At 36.3% G+C, this 24,083-nt stretch overlaps 1 protein-coding gene and 2 non-coding genes across 3 annotated transcripts; 1 reads left to right on the top strand and 2 right to left on the bottom strand.

Annotated features, from left to right (window-relative positions):
• Window positions 1–3,235: 3,235 nt before the first annotated feature.
• On the top strand, window positions 3,236–3,307 carry TRNAP-AGG (transfer RNA proline (anticodon AGG)). Its single transcript has one exon. It is a non-coding gene; the product is annotated as a tRNA-Pro (tRNA).
• Window positions 3,308–3,642: 335 nt separating this feature from the next.
• TRNAN-GUU (transfer RNA asparagine (anticodon GUU)) lies at window positions 3,643–3,716 on the bottom strand. Its single transcript has one exon. It is a non-coding gene; the product is annotated as a tRNA-Asn (tRNA).
• Window positions 3,717–4,590: 874 nt separating this feature from the next.
• On the bottom strand, window positions 4,591–7,479 carry LOC107798082 (exocyst complex component EXO70E2-like). Its single transcript, XM_016621039.2, has one exon. It carries the CDS (start codon window positions 6,765–6,767, stop codon window positions 4,794–4,796), a length of 1,974 nt encoding a protein of 657 aa, XP_016476525.1. The 5' UTR covers window positions 6,768–7,479; the 3' UTR covers window positions 4,591–4,793.
• Window positions 7,480–24,083: the final 16,604 nt, after the last annotated feature.

Below are 24,083 nucleotides of genomic sequence, written 5' to 3'. Positions count from 1 at the left end.
TCATCAGAATTAAATTCCGAGGTTGTTTACACATAAGTCAATATCCGGTTAACTATTACAACTTAAGTTTCCAACATAAAAATTTATTCTTCTAAGCTAACTCCGAAATACCTTAAAACCCAAACCGACAATTCACACAAGTCATAATACCTCGTAGGAAGTTATTCAAGACTTCAAATAATTGAAAGGAGAGTAAATGCTCAAAACGACCATTCAGGTCGTTACAATGACGAAGTTGTTAAGGTACGCAACGCCTCAATGTACTTGACCGAGGTTGCCTATGGCGGCGTCGAAAGTGTGCTAACATGGAGAAGGGGCTATGCAAGATTAAGACGTGGGAGCAATTCAAGAAGGAGTTGAAGAAGCAATTATACCCGATGAATGTGGTGTACGAGGCTAGGTGGAAGCTAAGGGAGCTCCGACAGATGGCCACAATTTGGGAGTACGTGCGCGAGTTCATTTCCTTAATGCTACAAATCATGTCATTGTCCAAGAAAGATTCCTTCTTCTACTTCATCGATGGGTTGCAAAAATAGGTAAAGCAGGAGTTAAGAAGACATCAAGCAGCCAACATGGACGAGGCCATAGGGGTAGTCGAGTCACTCGTTAACTTCAAGATGGAGCCTGCCAAGTCCAAAGAAGGCAATGCCGAGAGAGATAGGGGAGATCATGACAAGGACAACGGGAAAGGCATAACCGAGATATACAAGGGCAATGGCAAGGGGCCATCCCATAACGGACAAGGATCCAAGAGAAACGCCAAGGGGCCGGAAAACAGTAGCGAGTACGTGCCTAAGGGAGGGTGCTACTTCTGTAAAGGATCACATCGAGCAAGTAAATGCCCAGAGTTGGGGAAGCTTATAGCAATGATCGAGAATTTTGCTCTGGCACACAAGGGGGACACAGGAAGGACCGCCTGCATTAGGGAGATACGCTTGGAATCTAAGCCTAAAGTAGGGGATTCCAAAGCCTATATTGGCGCCATGCAAATGGAGCATGGTACGTGTCAATGCTTTGTGCCGAGAGCGGCACAAAATTGGGTGGGGGAGAGAGTCATGACCCGCCACATCATCATGCCACGTATGTGCCATTTGGCATATATTAACACCATGTGGAAGCTTACATATGAAATAGACTAGCACACGTGGGAAGGTTCTAGAGAAATATGGAGATTTCTCATGGAAGACTTTATAACCCTATGGAATTGCTAGGAAAGTCCTTAGAAGATTCTAGTTATGTAGAATATTTTAGAGAAGAGACTTACTTGTAAATAATAAGGGCCTTGTGTAATAGTTATTATTTACTCACTAGCCCCTATGAAACTAGTATATAAAGGGGGTTATCCATTTGTATCTCATCAAGCAAAACAATCAAGTTCTCTCTAATATAAAAGGTTCTTTTGGCAATTCTTCTGTATTCTAACATTCCCTTAGCGATCTTTAGTGTAGTAAGCCTAACTTGGCATAACAAGAACGTGAGCAAGTTGTCAAATGCCGCACTGCGCTTAGTTGAAGACTAAGTACGTGACACAACTCTAAATAAAGAAATAACGTTATTAATAAATTGACAATTATTAACGTTGACCACGTAATATCCCATATATTATAGTTTCTCTTTATTTCTGTTGGATTACTATGACCATATTCTGTATGTTTTCCTTCCTTCAGGGACTTAAAATTATCTGTCCAAAAATCACATTGGTGGTTTGAGAACATATCATGGAATATTTGGTTTTTTTTATATCTTTCCTCTGAGATATTAAATCGATATTCCACCTTCATTTTCAAAACGTAACCTCACAATCTAGCCGGAGGTGGAGTCAATATTTTACCTTTATGAGTTTTAAATATTAGAACGATGATTTCAAGTGCTTTCAAATTTTGTTATATATACATATCTAGTAAAAAAATTAAAAATAAATATACTATTTAAACAAATGATATCGGGTTCAGCCAAATTTTTATTTGGCTTCTAGCTCCTCCCCGGAATCTAGTGATTGATAAATAATAACATGATAAATGGTATAGTAGTTTTTCTCTAGAAAACTTACTTGTTTATCCACCTAAATTCTAGTGCTTTTTCATATACTAGCGGAAGTAAAGCCCGTGCTGCCCACATGCCCAACATTGCAATCTATATATTGTGTTGAAAGATTATACTCGATTAACTGGTATTCCCATAGACCATATTGCATAAAGTTTTCTTAGTTTTTATCAATGTCTCAAGTATTAGAGGAAATTCTATAAAATATTAACTGCTTAGGTATGTTTTGTCTATATTTTTAGCTAATGAATATTTACTCTTTGAAATATTCTTATGTCGTCTACTTTCTTTAGATTGAACATTATATTTCGATTGACATTTAATTTATCTTAGCTAAATTTTTTTATAAAGTTATTATATTTAAATTTCGAGTACGATATTAAAGATAGTTGTAAATAATAAGTGAGTGTAAGATATATTTTTTGAAGGAATATCAACAGAAATTTATACCATTTCTTAATTTTTTAGGATAAGCAAATCAGTTTCAAGTATTAATATAAATATACATATCACTTGCTACTCAAGAAGCTACTTAACTAAAATATTGTACATATTTGGCTTTTTTCACATAATATAGATATTCTGGTCCATTGAATTTAGGGCAAATATAATAAATACAAATTAAAATAATAATCAAATTAAATTAAGAGTAATTTCTAACTAATAACCAATATGCGAACATAGATGGGATTTGAAGCAAAATATAACAATATTTTAATTTAGAGCTTCACAAGAAATTTATTGGAGAAATAATTTCCTTTTTATAGTATAATGTTAATTTCATACCATATATAAGCATGGAAATAGTGAGAAGCACAAAAAAGGAAAAGAAGGAAGATAAAGCCACATAAGACATGATGGCAAGAAGAAAAAGAAACAGAGCACATTTTAATATGAGAAGCCTACTAATAGAGATACAAAATATATACTATAAGAGTAAGATAGAAAAATGAAAAGCACAGTATCAACCCAGTAAAACAACTGAAAATATGTGGGGCCTACATGGAAGTTTCAAGATAATGAGCCATTAAAATGCCTCAGACGTTCACGTTATTTACTAAACTGTGCAATGGCATTTAACGTAAAGAATATGCATAAAAGGGGCAAATATTTTCTCTGTAAAGCAGGCATGTTCTTATATAGGAGAAAGTTACCTTCATATGAGTATTATCAAACTCAAATAGCCAAATAAGGGCATTTGGTCTAGTGGTATGATTCTCGCTTAGGGTGCGAGAGGTCCCGAGTTCAATTCTCGGAATGCCCCTCATATTTTATATTTTTTCCCATTCCTCCCCCCCCCCCCCCCAAACTACATTTTCTCAGTTTCTCTCTCTCATTGCTCAAATTGTCAAGTTCTCAATTCCCTTGAACCATTTACAGAAGCATATCTATTAAATTGGAACAGGAACAGATGAATTCTTCTGGAGTTTGCATATTAAGTGTTTTAGAGTTCATTATGATGCATATTTAATCACATTTTCAAAATTTTAAGCCATCATATTCATGTTTTTATTTTTTACAAGAAAAAAAGAAATTTGATAGGCAAAAGTCAAATAATAATTTGTATAATAGAAAACTGAAAAAATTAAAAAGCTTATTCGCTAGAAGGAGGGCTTGAACCTCCGACCTTGTGGTTAACAGCCACACGCTCTAACCAACTGAGCTATTCCAGCTTGCTTGCCTAGCCAACATAATTTAATTTATTTATCCATAAACGTGTCTTTCTCCAATTAAGAATATGGAAAGTTTTCGGACAAGACAAAAAAGGAACTCACCCTTTGATACCACGATATAAGAGCTGATTGCGGATGATGACTTGGTGAAAGAAATTTATGAAAAAAATTTCTCAAACCGAGTTAGATCGAATTAGGCGAAGAAGGGAACGGGGAGTTTCTCACCCCATAGAGTATGAATAAGCATAAAAAGGATATTGAGGTCTAGGCAAAGATACAATGATACATAATCCAAATACTAATATTGATACTAACAATTACCCAACAATTCAATAATACAACACACTATTTGCATTCTAAAAGTAATGATTTAATTTGATCCCAGTTGTAAATATATATAAGGTATTAACATAAATAGTCATGTTCTATACCTCAATTCTAGTTAATAAGATTTGTTATTACTAGGATAAGGATGTTAAGGTTCTTCAAGTGTTACATCTTTGGTTCACGAGTCACGACTAAACTAAATCTCCTCCACACTCAGATCAGAGAAAAAAACCATTAAGCAAATTTGCGGTGACTGAAAATCAGGAATAGTATAAAGCTTGCAGTAGAGTGAGTTACAAAAGTATCTGTTTCGGTTTTGGATTCAATGTATATTAACGGACATTCTAACGGAACTTTTACACTATCGGTGAAAATTTAACCTATTATAGCAGGTTACCTGTCTTATTTTTCAGCATACTAACCCACCGAAATCGGTATGAAAGTTATGATGCTCACTCCCACTTTTTCTGAAGTATCAAGCTGTGAATCCTACAACTATAAACAAATACCAAATAAATGCATTCCAGAAAGTAAAACATGTCATTCAATCTGAAAAACCAAATTTTGATGTCAAAAAAGTTAATAAATACATTAGGGAAATAACTCTCAGAGATCTTTTTCACTTTGGGAAGATACAAAAGTGAAACAATCAACCTATTATAAAATGGACATCATTTACAATCTAAATAACAAATTGAGAATGAGAAAATCTTGATCTCATTTTGACAGAAATCTCTTAATACATTAAGCTCATTTCCTGTGAGAACCATGTAATGATCTTGGAGATCCCTCAAAGAGATCCAACAAGAAATTCTCCAAGTCATCGGCACTGTACTTAATGTATTTGTCACTAATATGGTTAGTGTGCCTTCCGATAAATGTCCTATATGCTTGAATAACTTTAAGAGATATTGAGATCTTAAGATCTTCACGAAGTTGGCAATCAGCTATTGACCAACCTGTCTGACTCTTGTAAGCTTCATCAAATGCAAGATAAAAGCTCTGCAGTCTCTCTTTGAGCAGAGTTTTAGAGATAGAATTTGAGCCTGGATTCTGAAGCCCTTCGTCCCTAAGTAACGAAAGGATGGAGCTCCAAGTAGCTCTCTCGTAGTTCATTGCATTCTGTTGGAATCTCCAATTATGTTTGCGAATCCAATCATCGCCTAGTATTGTTCTTAGATCATGAGAATTCTTCACCTTTTCAGCCATGTAATGAATATTATTCATCAAGAAAAGGTGACCTAGTGATTCATCCTTGTATAACTTGGACTTATCGTCTAGGTTGCATTCCAAAATTGAAGTGAAGGATCGAAAATGTTGAGCCAGTGGAGAAATGTAGCAAATTCTGTTACTGTTGTCCTCTTCCCTATCCGGTGTCATTTCTGGTGAAATCGCCACCAAATCTTCTTGCTCGTTGTCCTTCAGAAGCTTATTAAGGATCTTGCTATAATCTGTAAGAGTTTTCATGTAGTTCATAACGTATCTCGTGAGAGGGTGTATTCCACCACCAGGAAAAGGATTCGTCGATATGCTGGATGCAACAGCATTCTCAAATTCAAGAAATGTTGTTCTTGCACAATCAGCCAAGCTTCCGAGGATGTCTTGGCACTCGGTTCTAACACATAATCCAGCATCATCAAAGTACAGAGCATCAATATCTGGGATAAGATCTGAAAGCACCTCATACATGTCAAGAATCCGAATCAACTTCTCCGGTTGATGAGATCCAATAGCCACTGCTTCAGCAAATTTCAGAAGATGCAGTATTGAAGCTTTTGAAGATTCAGCAAAGCAAACCGAACTAACTGAATCAAGATCACCAAAAATCTGATCACTTAACCATTTTTCACTGGCAAGATAGACGCGCACAAAGATCTTCATACACCGTATCCACCTCCTGATTTTGGAGTTCAATGAGTTCCATTCCATCTTCATCACATCCTCTATCCTCAATTTCTCTACTTCAAGAATGAATAGGAAATCATCCAAGGCATCCTTTCTAACACTGATAAATGCTTGCGAGCACTCTCTACCATAATTTGAATTGAACATCAAATTGGCAATGCACCTTAGGTCAGGAATCACATCCGGATGCACAAGTTCAACGACGTATTCCTCTGAGCGCCTACTCATGCTATCTCTTTGAACCACATCCTCTACTGAGTCATCTCCAAATGAAACAATAGAACCCTCATCATCTTCGCTTGAACGAAAAGACATATGCTCAGGCTCAAAAGGCTGCTTGTTGTGAACAAGCAAGTGCCTAAACTCCTCCTCAAGCCGATTCATCGCTATTAGCATAACCTCATGAGCCCTGCACAAAAGCTCATCCTCTTTACTATCTTTATCCACATTCAAACTCTCTAACCGTTCAATCAGTTTTCGAGCTTCATCCACTGACCTCAAATAATCATCTGCATATTCAGGGCCACAATCCCATATAACAGATTGATCCACTTCCCAGCTCATCACCTTATTCTGCACTATGTTAAGCTGCTCCTCAAGCTCACTGAACTTCTCTATAGTGTCTTCAGTTTCACCAAATAATTTCTCAGGTTTGTTTTCACTCAAGGAAGACAATTGAGAGCCTAAATCAGCCAGAATTTTTCTTGCATCATGTGTTAAATTCTTTTTCTTTTCCAATGCTTTCACAATCTGCAGTGCAGCTACAATCAGTTTTTCTTCATCCTCCATTACAGGAAGAGTAGCTTCACAGTCTCCCATATCATAAAAGAATCCAAGAAATTAGCTTAACACACCACCAAGAAGTGTGATGCGTTGAATGAAATCCCTCCACCCTTAACCGAGTAGAGAGCACTGCCTCTTTTAACGGGCTCGGAGTTAGGGTGAATTGGATAGACAAAATGTAAAGAATCAATTTTTTAAAACTCCAACCCCCTTTTTAGGGTGAATTGGATAGACAAAACAAAAGGGCTCAGCAAAGATAGGATAAATGGCTAGACCCCAGATGCAAGAATCAGAAGGAAGCTGAAATCTTTGAAGCAGAAAGTAAGATATCAGTGAATATAATAGCTTTCCCCAAATTTGGAAAACCCAAAGTTGTTAGCTAACTAAGGATTTCCTAGGGCCAAATATGGAGAAAAAAGTACAAAAATAGAAATATAAACTTTTTTCAAGAATCAGAAGAAAGCTGGAATCTTGATGCAAAAAGTAAGATTATCACTATATGAGTGAATAAGATCTATATATATATGCTAATAAGTTTGCAATTGGTATATGTTTTTTGAATAAGAACAAAGAAAAACTAACCCTTCTAGAGATATTATCAGATTATAAGACTGGAATATAATATTTCCCTTGGAAATTTAAGCTGAAATAGTGGAAACAAATGTTGGTTTGGTTTCCCTTGTAGCTGCTTTCTGATGACTTTCTCTGAATTGGCATTGGGTTTGACAAGTGCGGCTTTGACCATTAGTCTTGTTGAAACTTTTGAGGCAAACAGTCTCTTAGATTTACCTGAAATAGTCTTTGCGGGTAAAACCGGTATTACTATAGGCAATATCTCCTTTTTAATAGGAGACAAAAAGAATCTATTTTTAGGACAAATACTACGGGGTCGTTTGGTTAGTAATCCGGTATAAAATTTGGGATTGCATCCGTCGTATCAGCTATTACCAGTATAACTATATACCAAAAACTTGTTACTATTATTTATCCATATAGGAGGTGAGATTATAATCCTTGGATAATCCTGTTTTAAACTAAACGATCCCTTTACCGGATCATGTGTGTTTTACAGACAAAATTATGATGAAATTATAATGCGGAGATTGATAATTCCTGGATTATTTAGCACTAGTGATTTGTTTAATTTAAACTGCATAAATTGGGATAAATTCTTGTTTTCAATATTAACTTTGACCTTCTAAAAAGAGCTTTTGCAGAACTACAAAATTATATTGGTGTTACTTATACGGAAAATAAAAATGCAAAATAAGACAGAATTTTACTTTTTGAGTAATACAATTTAAATTCTTTCCTTTTTCTTTTTTTTACCTCCCATAACCAACAAAAGAAAAAGAAAAAAAGGTAAGGGATTATTAATCAGATGTAGAGAAGGAGAGTATTCCCTTCTTTTGGAATAAACATTCATTTTATAACAAATTTCGTTATAATATATTGGTGGCGTTCTTTGTATTGAATCATGTAGGTCACTAAGAAATAAACAATATTTGGGTTCTTAAAACTTAGACTATTCTTTCTTTTCCGAACAGAGAAATAGTCATTCCAAATGATTAACAATTATTCAACAATTTTTAAGTTTTTTTTGTAAACTAATTAAATATCTTTTGGAATGGATGAGGTTATGGTCTATTCTGTCTGTTGTTGGACTTTCATATTGATACAACAGCTTAAAGATTGGATGAAGATAAGCCAAAAAAGTCAGAAAAGACCAAAATTTATGTACACATAAAATATGAAGAAAAGTCTATAGGTTTGTAACATAGTGAGTGCTAACAGTTGACTCATTCATCCCTTTTCTTCCTTGCTAGCTTTGTTATCAAGAAACAAGAAAAATGTAAAAACAAAAAAAATACAATTGGATATATAAAGTGTACACTATTTGGTGTCTCATTTGAGCTTTTTCCCCAAAATAAATGTAAAGAAGAGATATACATATACTGGAACGATAATCACAACTCAAATTTTTAACAATACTAAGACATGAATACATTGTGAAAGAACAATGAAGTGTGAGGGAGTTTTGATCTCTAACCATAAATTTCGAATTCGAGTTTTATGAATGGAAAATCTTTCATTAGAAGGTGTTTTACTTTCAATAAAGATAATATCCTGTGCAAATAATAAGTTGGGTCAATATACAAATTTTGAATATATACCTGATGGTTATACCGAAAAAATAATTGTGAAAGTGATCAGATTTGTGATTGTTATTAGTCAATAGTTTGTCGTCTAATTCGTTAATATTCAAATGCAATTTAAACAAAGAAAAATGGGGTCGAAGTAGAACGTGACGAGCTACAAGTTGCAACGATGAACTAATCAACCTTTCATCACACACATATACAACGTATTATTACAATTAATAATTGTGATTGAGTGAATATGATCCCTTTACTCTTAATTAAAAGTTTCGAGTTCGAGCTCTAAAAATAGAAAAAGTTATAATAGGAAATGCTTCAAAATATTTAATGAATCTTACGCAATATGAATTTAAATTAATTGGGGTACAATTTTAATATGAGTACCGAAAACCGAGTGAAAAGTTAAAAGAAAGAGACAATAAAGTATAAACTAAAACTGACTTGTACATGTTGGTGCATGGGGGATGTTTCTAGCTTCCACTTGCCTCCAGTTCTTTAATCTTGACCCCTTTTACATTAATTTTCTTGGGGTTGTTATTTATTGCTTGGACAGCTTCTAGTCATGGGAATTCCAAAAAATATATTAAAAAGTAGGGAAGAAAACCCAGCATAGGAAAGATGGAGCAACTATTTATTTAGGATTTACGTTTAATATAATGACCGTGTAAAGAATTTAGCATTATCACTGCAATTTAATTTATTATAATAAGATAGTAATTTAATTTTCAGGTTATCATATCAAATTTATTAATGCCTATTCATTGCAGCTCTTTATCTGATAATGCAAAAAAAATTATACATCATTAGTGTACAAATTTAAACTAATTTATTTATGTCCTATGCTGCGAGGCATGTGTGGAGGGGGAGGAAGAGTCATCGTTTCCTTTATCTTTTATTTTTATCCAACTATCAACAACATTTTAATTCGTTCAGTCTAGCGATTCAACGATCAACAACACTTGTAATCCTGAGCTTTGCAAAAATTTTATATTGGTGCAATAATTTTTTTGGAGGATAAAGGGACTTGAACCCTCGTGATTTTTAAAGTCAACGAATTTTTCTCTTACTATTAATTTCATTGTTATTGATATACCACACTATGCATAATATCATCAATAATCGATTAACATAATATACTGCTATTTGGTATTGATAATAGATGTGAAAAAATATCCAAAAATATTAAATTTTGATATTTATAACCCGTCAAAGTAAAGAATCATAATATGTATTAATGGAAAATATGTCTTTTTGATAGAGTTGAAAAAACAATATCTCGTTAATTCATTTAAAACTCCAAATGATTCAAATTTAGGGTGTCTACGGGGGAAGACGTATTCTATAATAAAAATAGTTTTTAGTATTTAATTGTCTAAATTACTGTACATATTTTTTCTAGAAAAAATAATATTCATCAAAATAAGAAATGGCTTGGGCTAAAACAATTTAATTCTTGCTCATATAATTTGCTTCAATGAACAAGGAGTATTTTTTTTCGTCGAACAAGGAGTATTATTATTTGCCTTTCAATCAATTAATAGACTCAACACTACATCATAATCCTAAATTAATTGAGTTTATGAATCATATGCATTCATTCAACTTTATTTAGATCTATCCGGTATTCACTATCAAGAAGTATGATGGAATGAATATAATTTTTTTATTCTTAACCGAAGCTCTCGGCTTTGAGCTTATAAATAAAGAATTTTCTAGTAGTGAGCACTTTCTCCTTTAATAGATGTTATGCGTATGTGAATCTAAACTAATCAGAATACCCGAATACTTAAAGATTATACAAAAAAGAAAAAAGATCATTCAATATTCAAACTAATTAACATTGATCGACAACTTTAGACGGTGGTCTACTTTGTATATGCCATGTACTTTGTACCAATCAAATACCGAAAAATATTTAAAAAAAATGATTTCTCAAAATAAACATTACATACCAAATAGGAGTTTTGATTTTGTTAGTATATGTCTATCTATTGCAAAAGAAGCTAAGCTCCCCAAGTCTCAGTCTCTGGCCTATGAGATGCTTACGTTACCATCAATCCATATCCATTTAATTTGTTACTCCATCATTATCATAAACAAATTGGTAGCTCCTTCGATTCTAAATATTAGTCGTCTTAATAAATTTAAATTCTTTTGAAATATTTAATATTTTGAAAAAAAGATATATATTGAATTATCTCGTCAGTCGGATAAAATTACTTTTTCTTTGCCGGTCTCTCATTAGACCTTCGCCTTTTTCCAGTGGCCAAATTGAAGCGTTCTATGGTTCTTCAATTTTTAATTCACCCTTATTGGTCTGATAAGTGGAGTGAAGTGAATTAAGACATTTAAAAAAGAGGCACAAAAGGTTTATGATTAAAGCTATGAAATATTTTCGGAAGAAGTATATATATACATAAAGACTGAAAAGACAGATAATATAAATGGATGATTGTACAAACACTGTTTAGTATCAAGTGGACAATAAATAGTGTTGGACCGCCCAATTATTTGCTTAGATATTAACTCACCAATTGGAGCAGAATGAACTTAATACACAAAATATCCTAGACTTGCTTAGAAGGTTCAAAGTTCAAAATTGGTGGTGAATTTTAATAAATTAATAATGTGATTTACTAAAACTTCAAACATCCTGAGACTTCAGACTTCAGATACTTCAAGTTCCTCGTCAAAAAGGTGAAGCAAATAGAAATTCATCAACATTCATGCAGCCTTAGACTTTTTGGTCCTCTGAATATTTCACACTTGAGCATTTGAACTTTGAATTTGACAAGTGAATTGTGCACTAGTAATACTTTTTGAGTTTCCCACTCAATATTATTCGATATTTGTTTTAGAATTCACATTAATCTGAATTGTAAGGTCCATTAAAGAGAGAACCGTTCCCAACTAGATTTTTTTTGGGATATTTGCATAAAAATATAGCACACTACATTACATTTAACTACATAGCCATGTTTTTAAGTTTAGAGCCTCATAGCCAATTATTCTTTTATAACAGTGTTTAAAAACTTAGTACTACTGTACAATATTATACACCTGGTATATAATATTATATAAAACTCTAACTATCTTTTTACAATAGTGTTTAAAAATCCGGTGTATAATATTTATACATTTGGTATACAATATTATACAAATTATACACTTACTGTAAATAATATATATACACACTATAAAAATGTGTAATAATATTTAACAAGTTTTATACACACTTTTATAAAAATAAGGTTTGTCTCCTGCAAATTTCAACCCGCGAAACTCCATCCGGAAATGGGACAATACATCACCAAATTAATTTGAAATACTCCCAACCAATGGATTTGAGTGTTCCCAATCATTATCAACAGTTTTCTTTAAAACCGCGAGTTGAATCTAACAAGATTTTTGAATTTTCAAACCTACTCTAACAACTTCAAATTCTTCAATGGTGACCAAAATTTTCAAACCTCATCACTAGGCTTAGTTGATACACGCCGGATGAGCAAGCTTAACGAGGATAAGTTTCAAGTCAACATCATAGCATTGGAATGCTTTAAAGGAGTCAAGATCAAGAATGCTATTTTGAAAATTTAGCTATTTAGGTTAGTCTTATAAATTAGGTCTACTTAGCTTCCTTTACGTAAGGGTATTTAAGTTATTTAGCCTAGATAGCACTCTAGTATAAATAGCTAAGCATTGGTGTATTTAGAGTTAGACTTGTTGAATGATAAACTTGAAGATATGCATTTATGAGTTTATGTCTTTAATTCCTTTATTGCTTTGTTTATGCTTTCATTAGTATTAAATTAATCTTAGTTGATGAGCGATTAATAGTGAATGATTAATTGCTTAATTACTTTATCCGGATTTTCAAGAGTTGCCAATCTCTTGAGGGTTTCCTTAGCCTAATTGGTTTTTGTTCTTCCAATAAATTATAGGTCTAGCTCTTATTTTGATTCCGCGTATTTTGCTATATTTGTATTTTCGTTCATAGTCCGTATCATCTTGGTATCAGAGCGAAGGTTGAGGATTGTTCTATCAATCCTTGAGTTTTTGTTTTGATTATCATCAAATCAGAAAATAAAAAAAAATAAAAAATTTCCAATAGAAAAGTCTATCATTGTTCATTCATGTTTAAAATAGAAAATGATATTGTTCTTTATTATTTGTTCCCAAAATAGAAAGAAAGTGTGTTCTCTCTATCGATTCTGATCCGAAAATATTAAATCTAATGCAAATTTGTTGATATCCATGAAAAATCGGTAGCTAATAATTGATTTTGAGCTAACAATTCAAAGTTTTGAAGGAAAATGTCTATTACCCAACATTATCGCACCTCGGAGAAAGTCTGGTTTGTTTTGAATCTGAAATTTGAGGGTTCAAAATCGATTGGGTGGTTAAGATTCTTGTTGAAAACACATTTGTGAAGCTGAATCTATAGATTTGGACCATTTGGGATCAATTTTCTAGGGGTTCGAACGAAAACTTGAGCTGATTGGGCGGAATTGACGGAGAAAATGACCTAGGGTTCGTCGATTTAGTGAGTCTTGTTCCAAATTAATTTCGAGCTTTGTTCGAGCTGTTGTTGGGAGTTTGTAGTTCAAATTTGAACTCCCTTGGGAAGATATTAACGGAATTGAGTCGGATTGGCAACCTAAAGCTGAAGTCCAATAATAGAGTCTGGAGTTCTGGGTTGCGAATTAATGTTAAAACTCAAAAGTTGAGTTGAAACCATCCATAGCTACTGCTGGAGTTGAATTCATTGTAGCTGAACTCGAAGGAGGCGAAGAACAGGAACCTGCTGTAAAGACCCAACCAGTTGTTTTGAGCTTTAAGGTTTCTTTTAGTGGTTCGAGGTCTTGAATGGCTTCATATTATATATTATGACTTGTGTGCATAATAGGATTTGATTTTCGGATGTTTTAGGATAAAGTTGGATGAGTGATTCTCACTTTAGAAGCTTAAGCTGAAAATGTTGACTGAGGTTTGACTTTTGTGAAAACGATCCCAGAACTGTATTTTGATGGCTCCGATAGGTTCGTATCGTGATTTTGGACTTGGGCGTGTGTCCGGAATCGAATTCGGAGGTCCGTAGGTTGATTTGCATTATTTTGCCGAAAACTAGCAATTTAAAGAGTTAGAATTTTTAAATTTGACTGTAGGTTGACTTCGTAGCTTTCGTATTTGGATTTCTGTTTCGGGACTTAGAATAGGTCTGTATCGTCATTTGGAACTTTTTCCCAAAGCTAGGCGTTATTCCGAGTTGATTTGATAGGAATTGGACACACAATTGTATTTTTTAGAAGTTCTTGAGTTTCATATTGATTTCATGCGTTTTGGAGGTCCGATTCGTGATTTCGGATATTATTTTAATGATTTGATGGCATGAGTGAGTTTGTGTTATGTTTTTAGACTTGTGTTGGTGCTTGGTTTGGATCCCCGAAGGCTCGAGTGAGTTTCGTACACGTTTCGGTGTGTTTGGAAGAGTTTTAGTGTTGCTGGTGTTGAACAAGTGCTGCAGGTCTCGCAAATGCAAGGTGGGAGATCGCATTTGCGAGAAATGGCTTAGTCTGCTAGGTTCGCATTAGCGAAGGTGATCTAGGTTCAGCAGTGATCGGCGATCATCTTGATTGCTTTTGCGATGGTCCAAAGTTTGCATTTGCAAACTATTCATCGCATTTGTGATGACAGAAGGGATGGGAGGGATTTCGCTTCTGCGATAATTTTTTTTGCATTTGTGGGGTTGGAATTTGCGAACCCCAGGTCGCAATTGCGATACCAACGCCTGGACAAAAAGCTGAGGGACGGGAAGTTTAGTCTCATTTTCACAGTTTTGAAACCTAGATTCGGTAGGAGGCGATTTTGAAGAGGGATTTTCATCTATAATCATTGGGTAAGTGATTTTGTTCAATTTCCTACTATTTTATATGATTATATGTGAGTTTTAAGATCAAAATTATGAGAATCAAAGTGAAAATTTGAGAAACTTTGTCTATATTTTGAAAAATGAGAATTTGAGTTTTGAGAGTCGATTTGGACTCGGATTTTGAAATAAAATACATATATGGACTCGTGGGGTTATGGGTAGTTGTGAAAAGATCATAGCTTTAATTATTGGAATTGATTTATCTTGCATTATTTGATGTTATTGAGTCGATTTTGGTTAGATTTGAGTCGAGCGGAGGTGAATCGTAAAGGAAAAGCTATTTTAGAGTATTGATTGAGCGCTTTTGAGGTAAGTATCTTGCCTAACGTTTTGTGGGGGAACTACCCCATAGGGATTGGTTTGTCTGCACTATTTGAATTTCGTGAAAGACGTGTACACGATGTGATAAGTGTGTACATGACTTATATGTGAAAATTTGACCGTTTTGGACTTTTAGTCTCTTATGTACATTAAAATGAAGTTTCCTTATCATGTTATATCCTCCATTGCTAAATTTACCCTTACATACCATATTTGAAGTTGATTGGTTCATGTCCGATCTTTGTTGCCAAATATTCTCTCATATGTTTTAATTGTAATTGTTGCCTCTTTACTGTTATATGTTGTCTCTTCCGTGGTTGATTATCCTTAATTGAAGTTATTGTCACATGTTATCTCTTCCGTAATTGGTTATCCCTATTTGAAGTGATTATTACCTGTTATCTCTTTCATTGTTGACTTATCCATATTTGAAGTCATTGTTACATCCTATCTCTTCTATTGTGATTTATCCTTACTTGAAATCACTGTTACATGTTATCTCTCTTATTGCTGAGTTATTGTTATTTGAAATAATTGATACATGTTATCTCTCTTATTTACGAGTTATTCTTATTTGAAATCATTGTTACATGTTATCATGAAATCATTATTACATGTTATCTCTCCTATCGTTGAGTTATTCTTATTTGATATCGTTATTACACATTATCTCTCTCATTGTCGAGTTATTCTTATTTGAAGCCATTATTACTTGTTATGTCTTTCATTATGAGCTTGTTCTCCCGTTTCATTGTGTTTTATAATTCTTGTGTTGATTTACTTGTTGTACTCCCGAGTTATTATTGTTGTTGTTGTATTCAGTGTTGTTGCGCCGAGGGCAATGTGTGGTTGTGGTATTGGACTTGTTTGTAAGGAAATGATGTGGCATATGTGCACACGTGGAGCGAGTTATTATATTGTATTGTTATGTTTTTGGCACACATGATGTTGTTGAGAGGATTTGTTGGGGTGTTCGCACGTGAGTTATCCGTGCTATTATTATTATCGATATTTGCACATGCAGCGTGACAAGGCAACCTATATATGTGGGTTTGCACATGTGGCAAAACAAAAAGGGAATATTGTTATGCGTGTGTAGCGAGACATGGCGAGCATTTACGTTATTGTTGCGCACGCGGTGAGACAAGGGGGGCTATGTCAGGGATGATTTGTGATGACTTGTGATGGCCTAGGGGCATTATTGTTGATAATATTTATGTAGCGGTGTGCCTACTTTGTGTGAGTCATGCATTTGACGTTTTGTTGAGTTATTTCCTATGTGCCATTCATAGTCTCTGATCTTACTTGTTGTCGCGAGTCGTTTTAGAATACTTGCACAAGCATACACCATAATTACTCACTTATATCAGTATAAGAAGATGAACCATGATGTTTATTGATTATTTACATGTATTCTCGTATACTTGCCTTCTGTGTGAGAGTTGTACTGTTGGCACATGAGTTGTCCGTGCGGATATGATATAATATTACTCCCTTAGCACATGAGTTGTCCGTGCAGATATGCAGTATTAATGGTACTGGCACCTGAGTTGTCCGTGCAGGACGTGAGTTGTCCGTGCGGTTGTGATTTTTAATGTGGGCATAAGATGCCAAGGATTAGGGTTCGTGATTTGGAACTCGTGATTTGTGATTATGAGGTGTGGTACCTCGGGAAAATTCTTGAATAAATCTTGTGTGAGAGCGGTTGTTTTTATTGGGCTGTAACTTGTATTTATTTACTTGGTTTCACCGGACTTAAACTGTATTCCGCTTACTTTACAACGTTATTACTTGTTGTCTCCTTGTTGTTAATTGTTGTTCTAGTTCTTATTGCAAGCATTGTAACATTATTCTTACCACGTTTAGCTTTATATTGTTCCCTATAAGTTTTATATTCATAATCGTACAGGTTATTATGTCTAGTAGGTGTCTTGACTGTTCTTCATCACTACTCCACCGAGGTTAGTCTTGATACTTATTGGGTGCCGCTGTGGAGTACTCATGCTATGCTTGCTGCACATTTTTGTGCAGATCCAGGTATCTCAGAGCTTGTTGATCATTAGATAGCTGATTGAGTATTGCTGTGGAGACTTTAAGGTATACCTGTCGCTGCGTTCGTAGGCCTCAGAGTCACCTTCTGAAACTTTACTTTGTACTGTTTATTTCTATTTCGGAACAGTTGTACTTAGAGATTTTCTAGTAAATTCAGTAGAGCTTATGACTTGTACTACCTATTTTAGGGTGTTGTATATCTACTTGGGATTGTTGGCTTTATATAGAAATTTCTGGTTCATGCTTAATAGTTGTTTGGTTAAAATCTATTATTAATTCAGTAAGTAAGTGTTAGTATTACCTAGTCTTAGAGACTAGGTGCTTTCACGACTCATATGGAGGAATTTTGGATCGTGACAAGTTGGTATCAGACCTCTAGATTTCTAGGTTCTATCAGTCATAAGCAAGTTTAGTAGAGTCTTGTGGATTGATACGGAGGCGTATGTACTTATCCTCGAGAGGCTACAGAACTATTAGGAAACTTCACTTCTTTCATTCCTATCGTGCGAGTTTATTGATTTCAGAGTTTGAGCCTTTGTCATTCTATTCTCTCACATATGGTGAGAATACGAGCTGCAGTTACCGATGACTCTGCCCCCAAAGTCGGTGTTGCTAGGGGTCGGGGTAGAGGCCAAGAAGGAGCACGTGCTACAGATAGAGCGCCTGCCAGAGCAATAGCTGAGGGGCCACCAGTAACTCCAATTGGGGGATAGGCACCAGAGGCGCATGTTCCTACCTCGAGACTTCAGGAGACGTTAGCGTAGTTCCTGAGCATGTTTGGTACATTAGCTCACGCAAGATTGATTCTGGTTGCACCAACTACTTCACCGTCCGGGGGGAGAAGCTCAGACTCCCACCGCCCCTACTCTAGAGTAGCAGGTACACCTCGGTTAGGTTTCGGGTATTATGCCAGCATAACCTATTATTCTGATTCAGCCTGAGGTCCGACCAAGATCATTTGAGACTTGAGAGGTTCAAAAAGTATCGTCCTCCTACTTAAAGTGGCCTAGCTACCAAGGATGCGCAATTGATTCTAGAGAAGTGCCACTGTATTCTCCGCACCATGTGTATTGTGGAGATGAGCGGAGTTGCTTTTACTATATTTCAGTTGTCTAGAGCAGCATATCAGTGGTGGCAGGTTAATGAGGAGGGTAGACCAGCGGATGCAGTGCCACCCTCTTGGACTCAGTTTTCAAAGATGTTTTTGAGGGAGTTTGTTCCCAAGACCCTCCGGGATGCATGGCGCACAGAGTTCGAGCAGCTACATTAGGGCACTATGACAATATCAGAGTACGCCATCAGATTCAGTGAGTTGTCCTGTCATATACCTAATTTCGTTTCTACAGTTAGAGAGCGAGTCCGCAGGTTCATTGAGGGGCTCAGTTATGGTATCCGACTCAGCATGGCTCAGGAGTAGGAGATGGATGTTCCGTTTTAGCAGGTGGTAGAGATCGCTCGCCGATTAGAGGATATGCAGGGCCAGGAGAGAGAGGACAGGGAGGCAAAGAGGCCTCGTGGGCCAGGTGAATCTACTGATCCCTATTTTGGAGGTAGGGTATGTCATGGTAGAGGTTTTGTGGGTCAGCCCGTTCAATTTGTACTTCAGGCTTCATGCGGTGTCTCAGATATCCATGGGTCCCAGAGTATCCATACCAGATAGCTCCCACAACCACGTAAGCGGAGAGGTTGCTTTGAGTGTGGGGATACCAGCCACATGGTGAGAGATTATCCCAAACTCTAGACAGATCTGTCACAGTATGGTATTCAGGCTATGAGTTCCGCCCCATTTGCTTCTATACCTGCACCGCCAGCTAGGGGTGGAGATCAGACAGGTGGAGGTTGCCCTAGAGAGGGAGGTCATGTCCATTGTTATGCTCTTCCTGGTTGGGAGAAGGTTGATGCATCACATGATGTCATTACAAGTGTGGTTTCGATTGATTATAAAGATGCATTTGTGTTATTTCGATCCGGTCCCATTTATTGGTAAGATTCATCCTACCTTGCTTCAGATATGGTTGTGTTTTGTGGTTCTTGTACTTTGTTCATGTGTTCACGTCAGTTGGGGAAACTCTATTGTGATAGCCTGTGTCTATCGTTCTGGTTTAGTTGCTAATGCGGGTCATGAGACTTGGGTGGACTTTCTATTAGCTAATACCGTGGGTTTTGATGCGATTTCTGGGTGGCTTGGCCATGACTTGTGATTTGGGTGTTTTACAGGTATGAGAGTCTATCACATGTTGTGGTTTTGGGTTTTACGAGGTTGAGTTAGTAGAATGGTTTAATTGCTGAGATATTTATATTAAAATCGTGATTCCGAGTGGAGGATGTGGGCCTCGTGTTCTTTGTGAATATGTGCATTTGTACCGGGCTATGTGCTGTTGTTGTCACGCTCCAAAATCGAGGAGCGCGACCGACGCTCAATCGAGTGAACCCGACCGAGCAAGCCTGTTAGATTCCTTCTACCCAAACTCATTTATGAATAAAGAGAATATATATTTTCCTTAATTAAATAATAAAGTGGCCATGTCTGCAATTACCAATTTCTTACTATAAGTTTCACCATTTTTAAAGTCTAAAATGGACAAGTAATACAACTACAACATAGCATAGTTTGTCTTTCCCAACACAAATACACCGCCCACACTATGTCTACGGAGCCTCTATAGATAAAGAAGAGTACAATGATAATGCCGGCAATAAGGCCCCGGCTATACCTCAACCATAATACATAAAGAACAAAATATACATGACCCCGGGATGAAGTGGGGCTCACCAAGTCAGCTGGGAAGAAGGTGTACTGCTATCACTGATCAATGTCTCCTGCTGTGGAACCACCTGCATCCATTGAAAGATGCAGCGCCCCCGACATAAGGGACATTAGTACCGTCTAATAGTACTAGTATGAAAACTAAACACTAATTTAAGAATCCAGAAATACAAGATGAACATGATGAACCAGTGCAGCAATAGAATAATATAGATAACTGTTTAAACCATAGCAAGCTTATTAAAAGCTATAAATAACATTTATAGGATTTAAGGTGAGATCCTCTGTAACCATCTTCACACAAAGCGGCACCGCCGCCTCACCCGATGTATGCAGGTGGAGGTGTACGTACAATACCACAACTCTAATCAAGCGGCCCTTCCGCCTCACCTCAATGTATGCGGGTGGATATATAACCACAGTACCAAGAACCTACACAAAGCGGCTATGCCGCCTCACCCCAATGTATGCGGGTGGAAATGCATCAATGATACCAATACCAACACAAAGCGGCTATGCCGCCTCACCCCAATGTATGCGGGTGGTGGTGCCACAACAATACCAAAACCATACACAAAGTGGTTGTATCGCCTCACCCCAATGTAAGCGGGTGGAGGTGCTGTCCCACAATACCATAATCCCTACACAAAGCGGTCATGCCGCCTCACCCCAATATATATATGCGGGTGAAAGTGTATCACAATCACAATCTCTATACCATAATCCCCACACAAAGTGGTCATGCCGCCTCACCCCAATGTATGCGGGTGGAGGTGTATCACAATCACAATCTCTACACAACTTGGCATAATAACGTTCACATAAATCACGATTGGAAGTTATAACATGTGGATACGTAATCCATAGTTTGGGACACATCCTCAGTTAATAATGCAATATGAAAAGAGCATTTGAAATACGAATTTAACATATATCTTCATCACAAAGCTTATCGGAATACTCGATTTATGATCAACATCTCGGAACTTACAAGGATAATGAGAATTCCAATTCTTAAAGAAGAGTTTAGCTAACATACCTCAATTGAGCTTCCTTAAACTCTAAAATGTTCCGAAATTCTTAGCAACTTCAATTTATTTTAGAAATATAACAAATTGGACCACAATTAGGAAGATGATTATGGTTCTAGCTCATTTGAGCATTTTATCAAACACTAGGTGTGCATTAAGGTTTCAAGGCCCTTTTTATGGAGGATTCCATCATCCCACAACCCAATCTTTACCATTTTTAGCTCAACAATCTTCCTACATCCTTTGATAACACATGCATGTAAGATAACCAATCCTCTTGCCCAGAAATTATCTTGCTTATTATCCATTTCTACACAAAATTCGAAATTGAGGGTTAGGGTGTAGAATCTTACCTCTAGGATGAAGACCTAGTGAGTTTTTCCTTCTTAATCTTCCAAAACTTGGGCAAGAATTGAAGGACAAATATTGGAGAACACCTTCTCACTCTAGGGCACCCTTTCTCACTCTAAAATGTCAGATAATAGCTCAAAAATGACCTAAAGAGTGTATTTAACAAAATAGGGTCGGGTTTTAAAAACTCAAAAATGGAGCTCCGGAACAAGGTATGCGATCGCATAACCGATATGCGGACCGCATATCGGTCGCATAGTTGGTTACAAAATAGCCAAAAGAACTGTCTGTGTATGCGGTCACTATGCGGCCCTCATAACCGTTATGCGGTCGCATAGTCGACCGCATAATTGCTTCCAATTGGCTCTGTGGTCGCATAATGGACCGCAAAAATGCACTTTTCCACTAAAAATTTTTCTTTACATTTCGGTGCATTGTTCAACCCAAAGGGTCCGAGCCGCGACTCGCAAGCTCGCCGCGAAGAATTTTTATAATCCTCAAACACATAAACTTAGTCCGGCACCATAAAACCTTATTTTCTTTGCAATGTTTACCAGTCCTTACACTTAAGTACTTTGAAATTTTCTGGGGTGTTACATTCTCCCCCGCTTAGGATCATTCATCCTCGAATGAGGGTAAAAATTCGTCATTAGCATCTTATGCAGCTTAGTTCGTTTTATACCACAAACTAGCAGCCCCAAATTTTACTAATTCCCTAAATTTCCAAATATTTCGCCAGAGTTTCCCTTGTAATTAGGCCTATCCACCTGTCAGAGAGCCCCAGAAACACATCCTAACAGCATATACATAATCCAACAACGTAACATAATACAAAACAACACCAACTGTGGCCTCACAAGCAATTATATTACTAGAACGGAATGCCCTTAACACCAAATGTACAAGTCATACATATTTCATAGGAATATCCCTTAGCATTTTCATAAGGCACAACTCATAATTACATGGTTATTCAAATAAATAAGGATACGTTTTCTTCATTTCTTCTTCGGCCTCCCAAGTAGCCTCTCCAACCTGTTGGTTTTGCCATAGCACTTTTACGAATGCAATTTCTTTGTTTCTCAACTTTCGGACTTGCCGATCAATAATAGAAACTGGAATCTCTTCATAAGTCAATTCTTCATTTACCTCAATAGTCTCAACAGGAACAATGACTGTCGGGTCTCCAACTGCTTTCTTTAACATAGACACATGAAACACCGGGTGTACTAATGACATCTCAAGTGGTAGCTCAAGCTTGTATGCTACCTCACCGATCCTCTGAATGATTTTGTACGGTCCGACATACCTCGGACTCAATTTCCCTTTCTTACCAAATCGCATTACACCCTTCATGGGGGAAACATTCAAAAATACCCAATCATCTTCTTTGAAGTTCAAATCTCTACGACGAACATCCGAATAGGATTTATGATGACTCTGAGCAGTCTTCAATCTCTCCTTAATGATTTTAACATTTTCCATAGCCTGATGCACGAGGTCTGGCCCTATCAAATCTGCTTCCCCAATTTTGAACCACCCAATGAGAGATCTACATCTCCTACTATATAAAGCCTCGAATGGTGCCATTTGAATGCTAGCATGATAGCTATTGTTATACGCAAATCCTCAAACACGTAAGCTTAGTCCGGCACCATGAAACCTTATTTTCTTTGCAAATTTTACCAGTCCTTACACTTAAGTACTTTGAAATTTTCTAGGGTGTTACAATTGTGAGGTCATATTAAGGTAAGATTTATTGTGGTTTTTGTGTGTGTCTTGCTTCTTCCTTATGGATTGGATTCGCAGTATGGTATCGGTGGGGAGTTGTGCTTGTTTGACTTGTTTGGTAGTTCTCTCATGTGTTTCTCTTTTCATATTCAGTCGTATTCGAGTTATGCTTGTTGGGTTTGATTTGCGATGTATGTGCTTAGGTGGAATTCGATGTGGCTTGTTGATCAGGTGAGTAACAATGAGTTTCAGATGTCTCTTGCATCATTTTCAATGTTGTGAAGGTTTGGAACAAGGTTCTAGTCGATATGAGTATATTTACCGGTACCGAGCTTGGTAATGGGCAACTATTGTGGTCAGAGTTGTTGCTATGGCATATGGATGATGTGTTATGTTGTATGGTCATACCTTATGGGTGTATGCATGGGCTGTTATAGCTAGTTGAGGATTTTACAGTATGTTTGTGTGATAATAGGGCACTTGGTAGATGTGGAAATTTGATTCTAAGGCTTATCGACATGAGTAAAAGGAATAATCTTCGGTTGAGATGATGTTGTCAGTCTTATGTGGTTTGGGGTGACATGGGATCACCCCGTGTGTATGTGCATGGTGAGTTTATACAATGATTTGATGGCTTGGGAAAGACTCTTGGCTCGTTCGAGGATGAATGTTTATTTAAGAGGGGGAGAATGTAACAACTCGACATGTCGTTTTGAGATTTAAAGTTCCGTTAAGTGGTTCGTGGTCTTTAATGGCTTAATATTGTGTATTATGACTTGCGTGCATGGTCAGATTTGATTTTCGGATGTTTCGGGATGAATTTGGATGAGTGATTCTTACTTTAGAAGCTTAAGTTAAAAATATTAGCTGAGGTTTGACTTTTGTAAAAATGACCTCGGAACGGTGTTTAGATGGCTCCGATAGGTTCATATCACAATTTTAGACTTGGGCGTGTGCCCGAAATCTAATACGGAGGACCCTAGGTTAATTTGTGTTGTTTTGTCGAAAATT

The sequence above is a fragment of the Nicotiana tabacum genome, chromosome 14, assembly GCF_000715075.1.
Source record: "Nicotiana tabacum cultivar K326 chromosome 14, ASM71507v2, whole genome shotgun sequence".
Taxonomy (NCBI): Eukaryota; Viridiplantae; Streptophyta; class Magnoliopsida; order Solanales; family Solanaceae; genus Nicotiana; species Nicotiana tabacum.
Note: the sequence above shows the minus strand (reverse complement) of the source record. Positions and strands in the feature narration are given on the sequence as shown.

Coding starts and splice junctions, on each gene's coding strand:
- LOC107798082 (XM_016621039.2), bottom strand. CDS start 6,767: ATGGGAGACTGTGAAGCTACTCTTCCTGTAATGGAGGATGAAGAAAAA.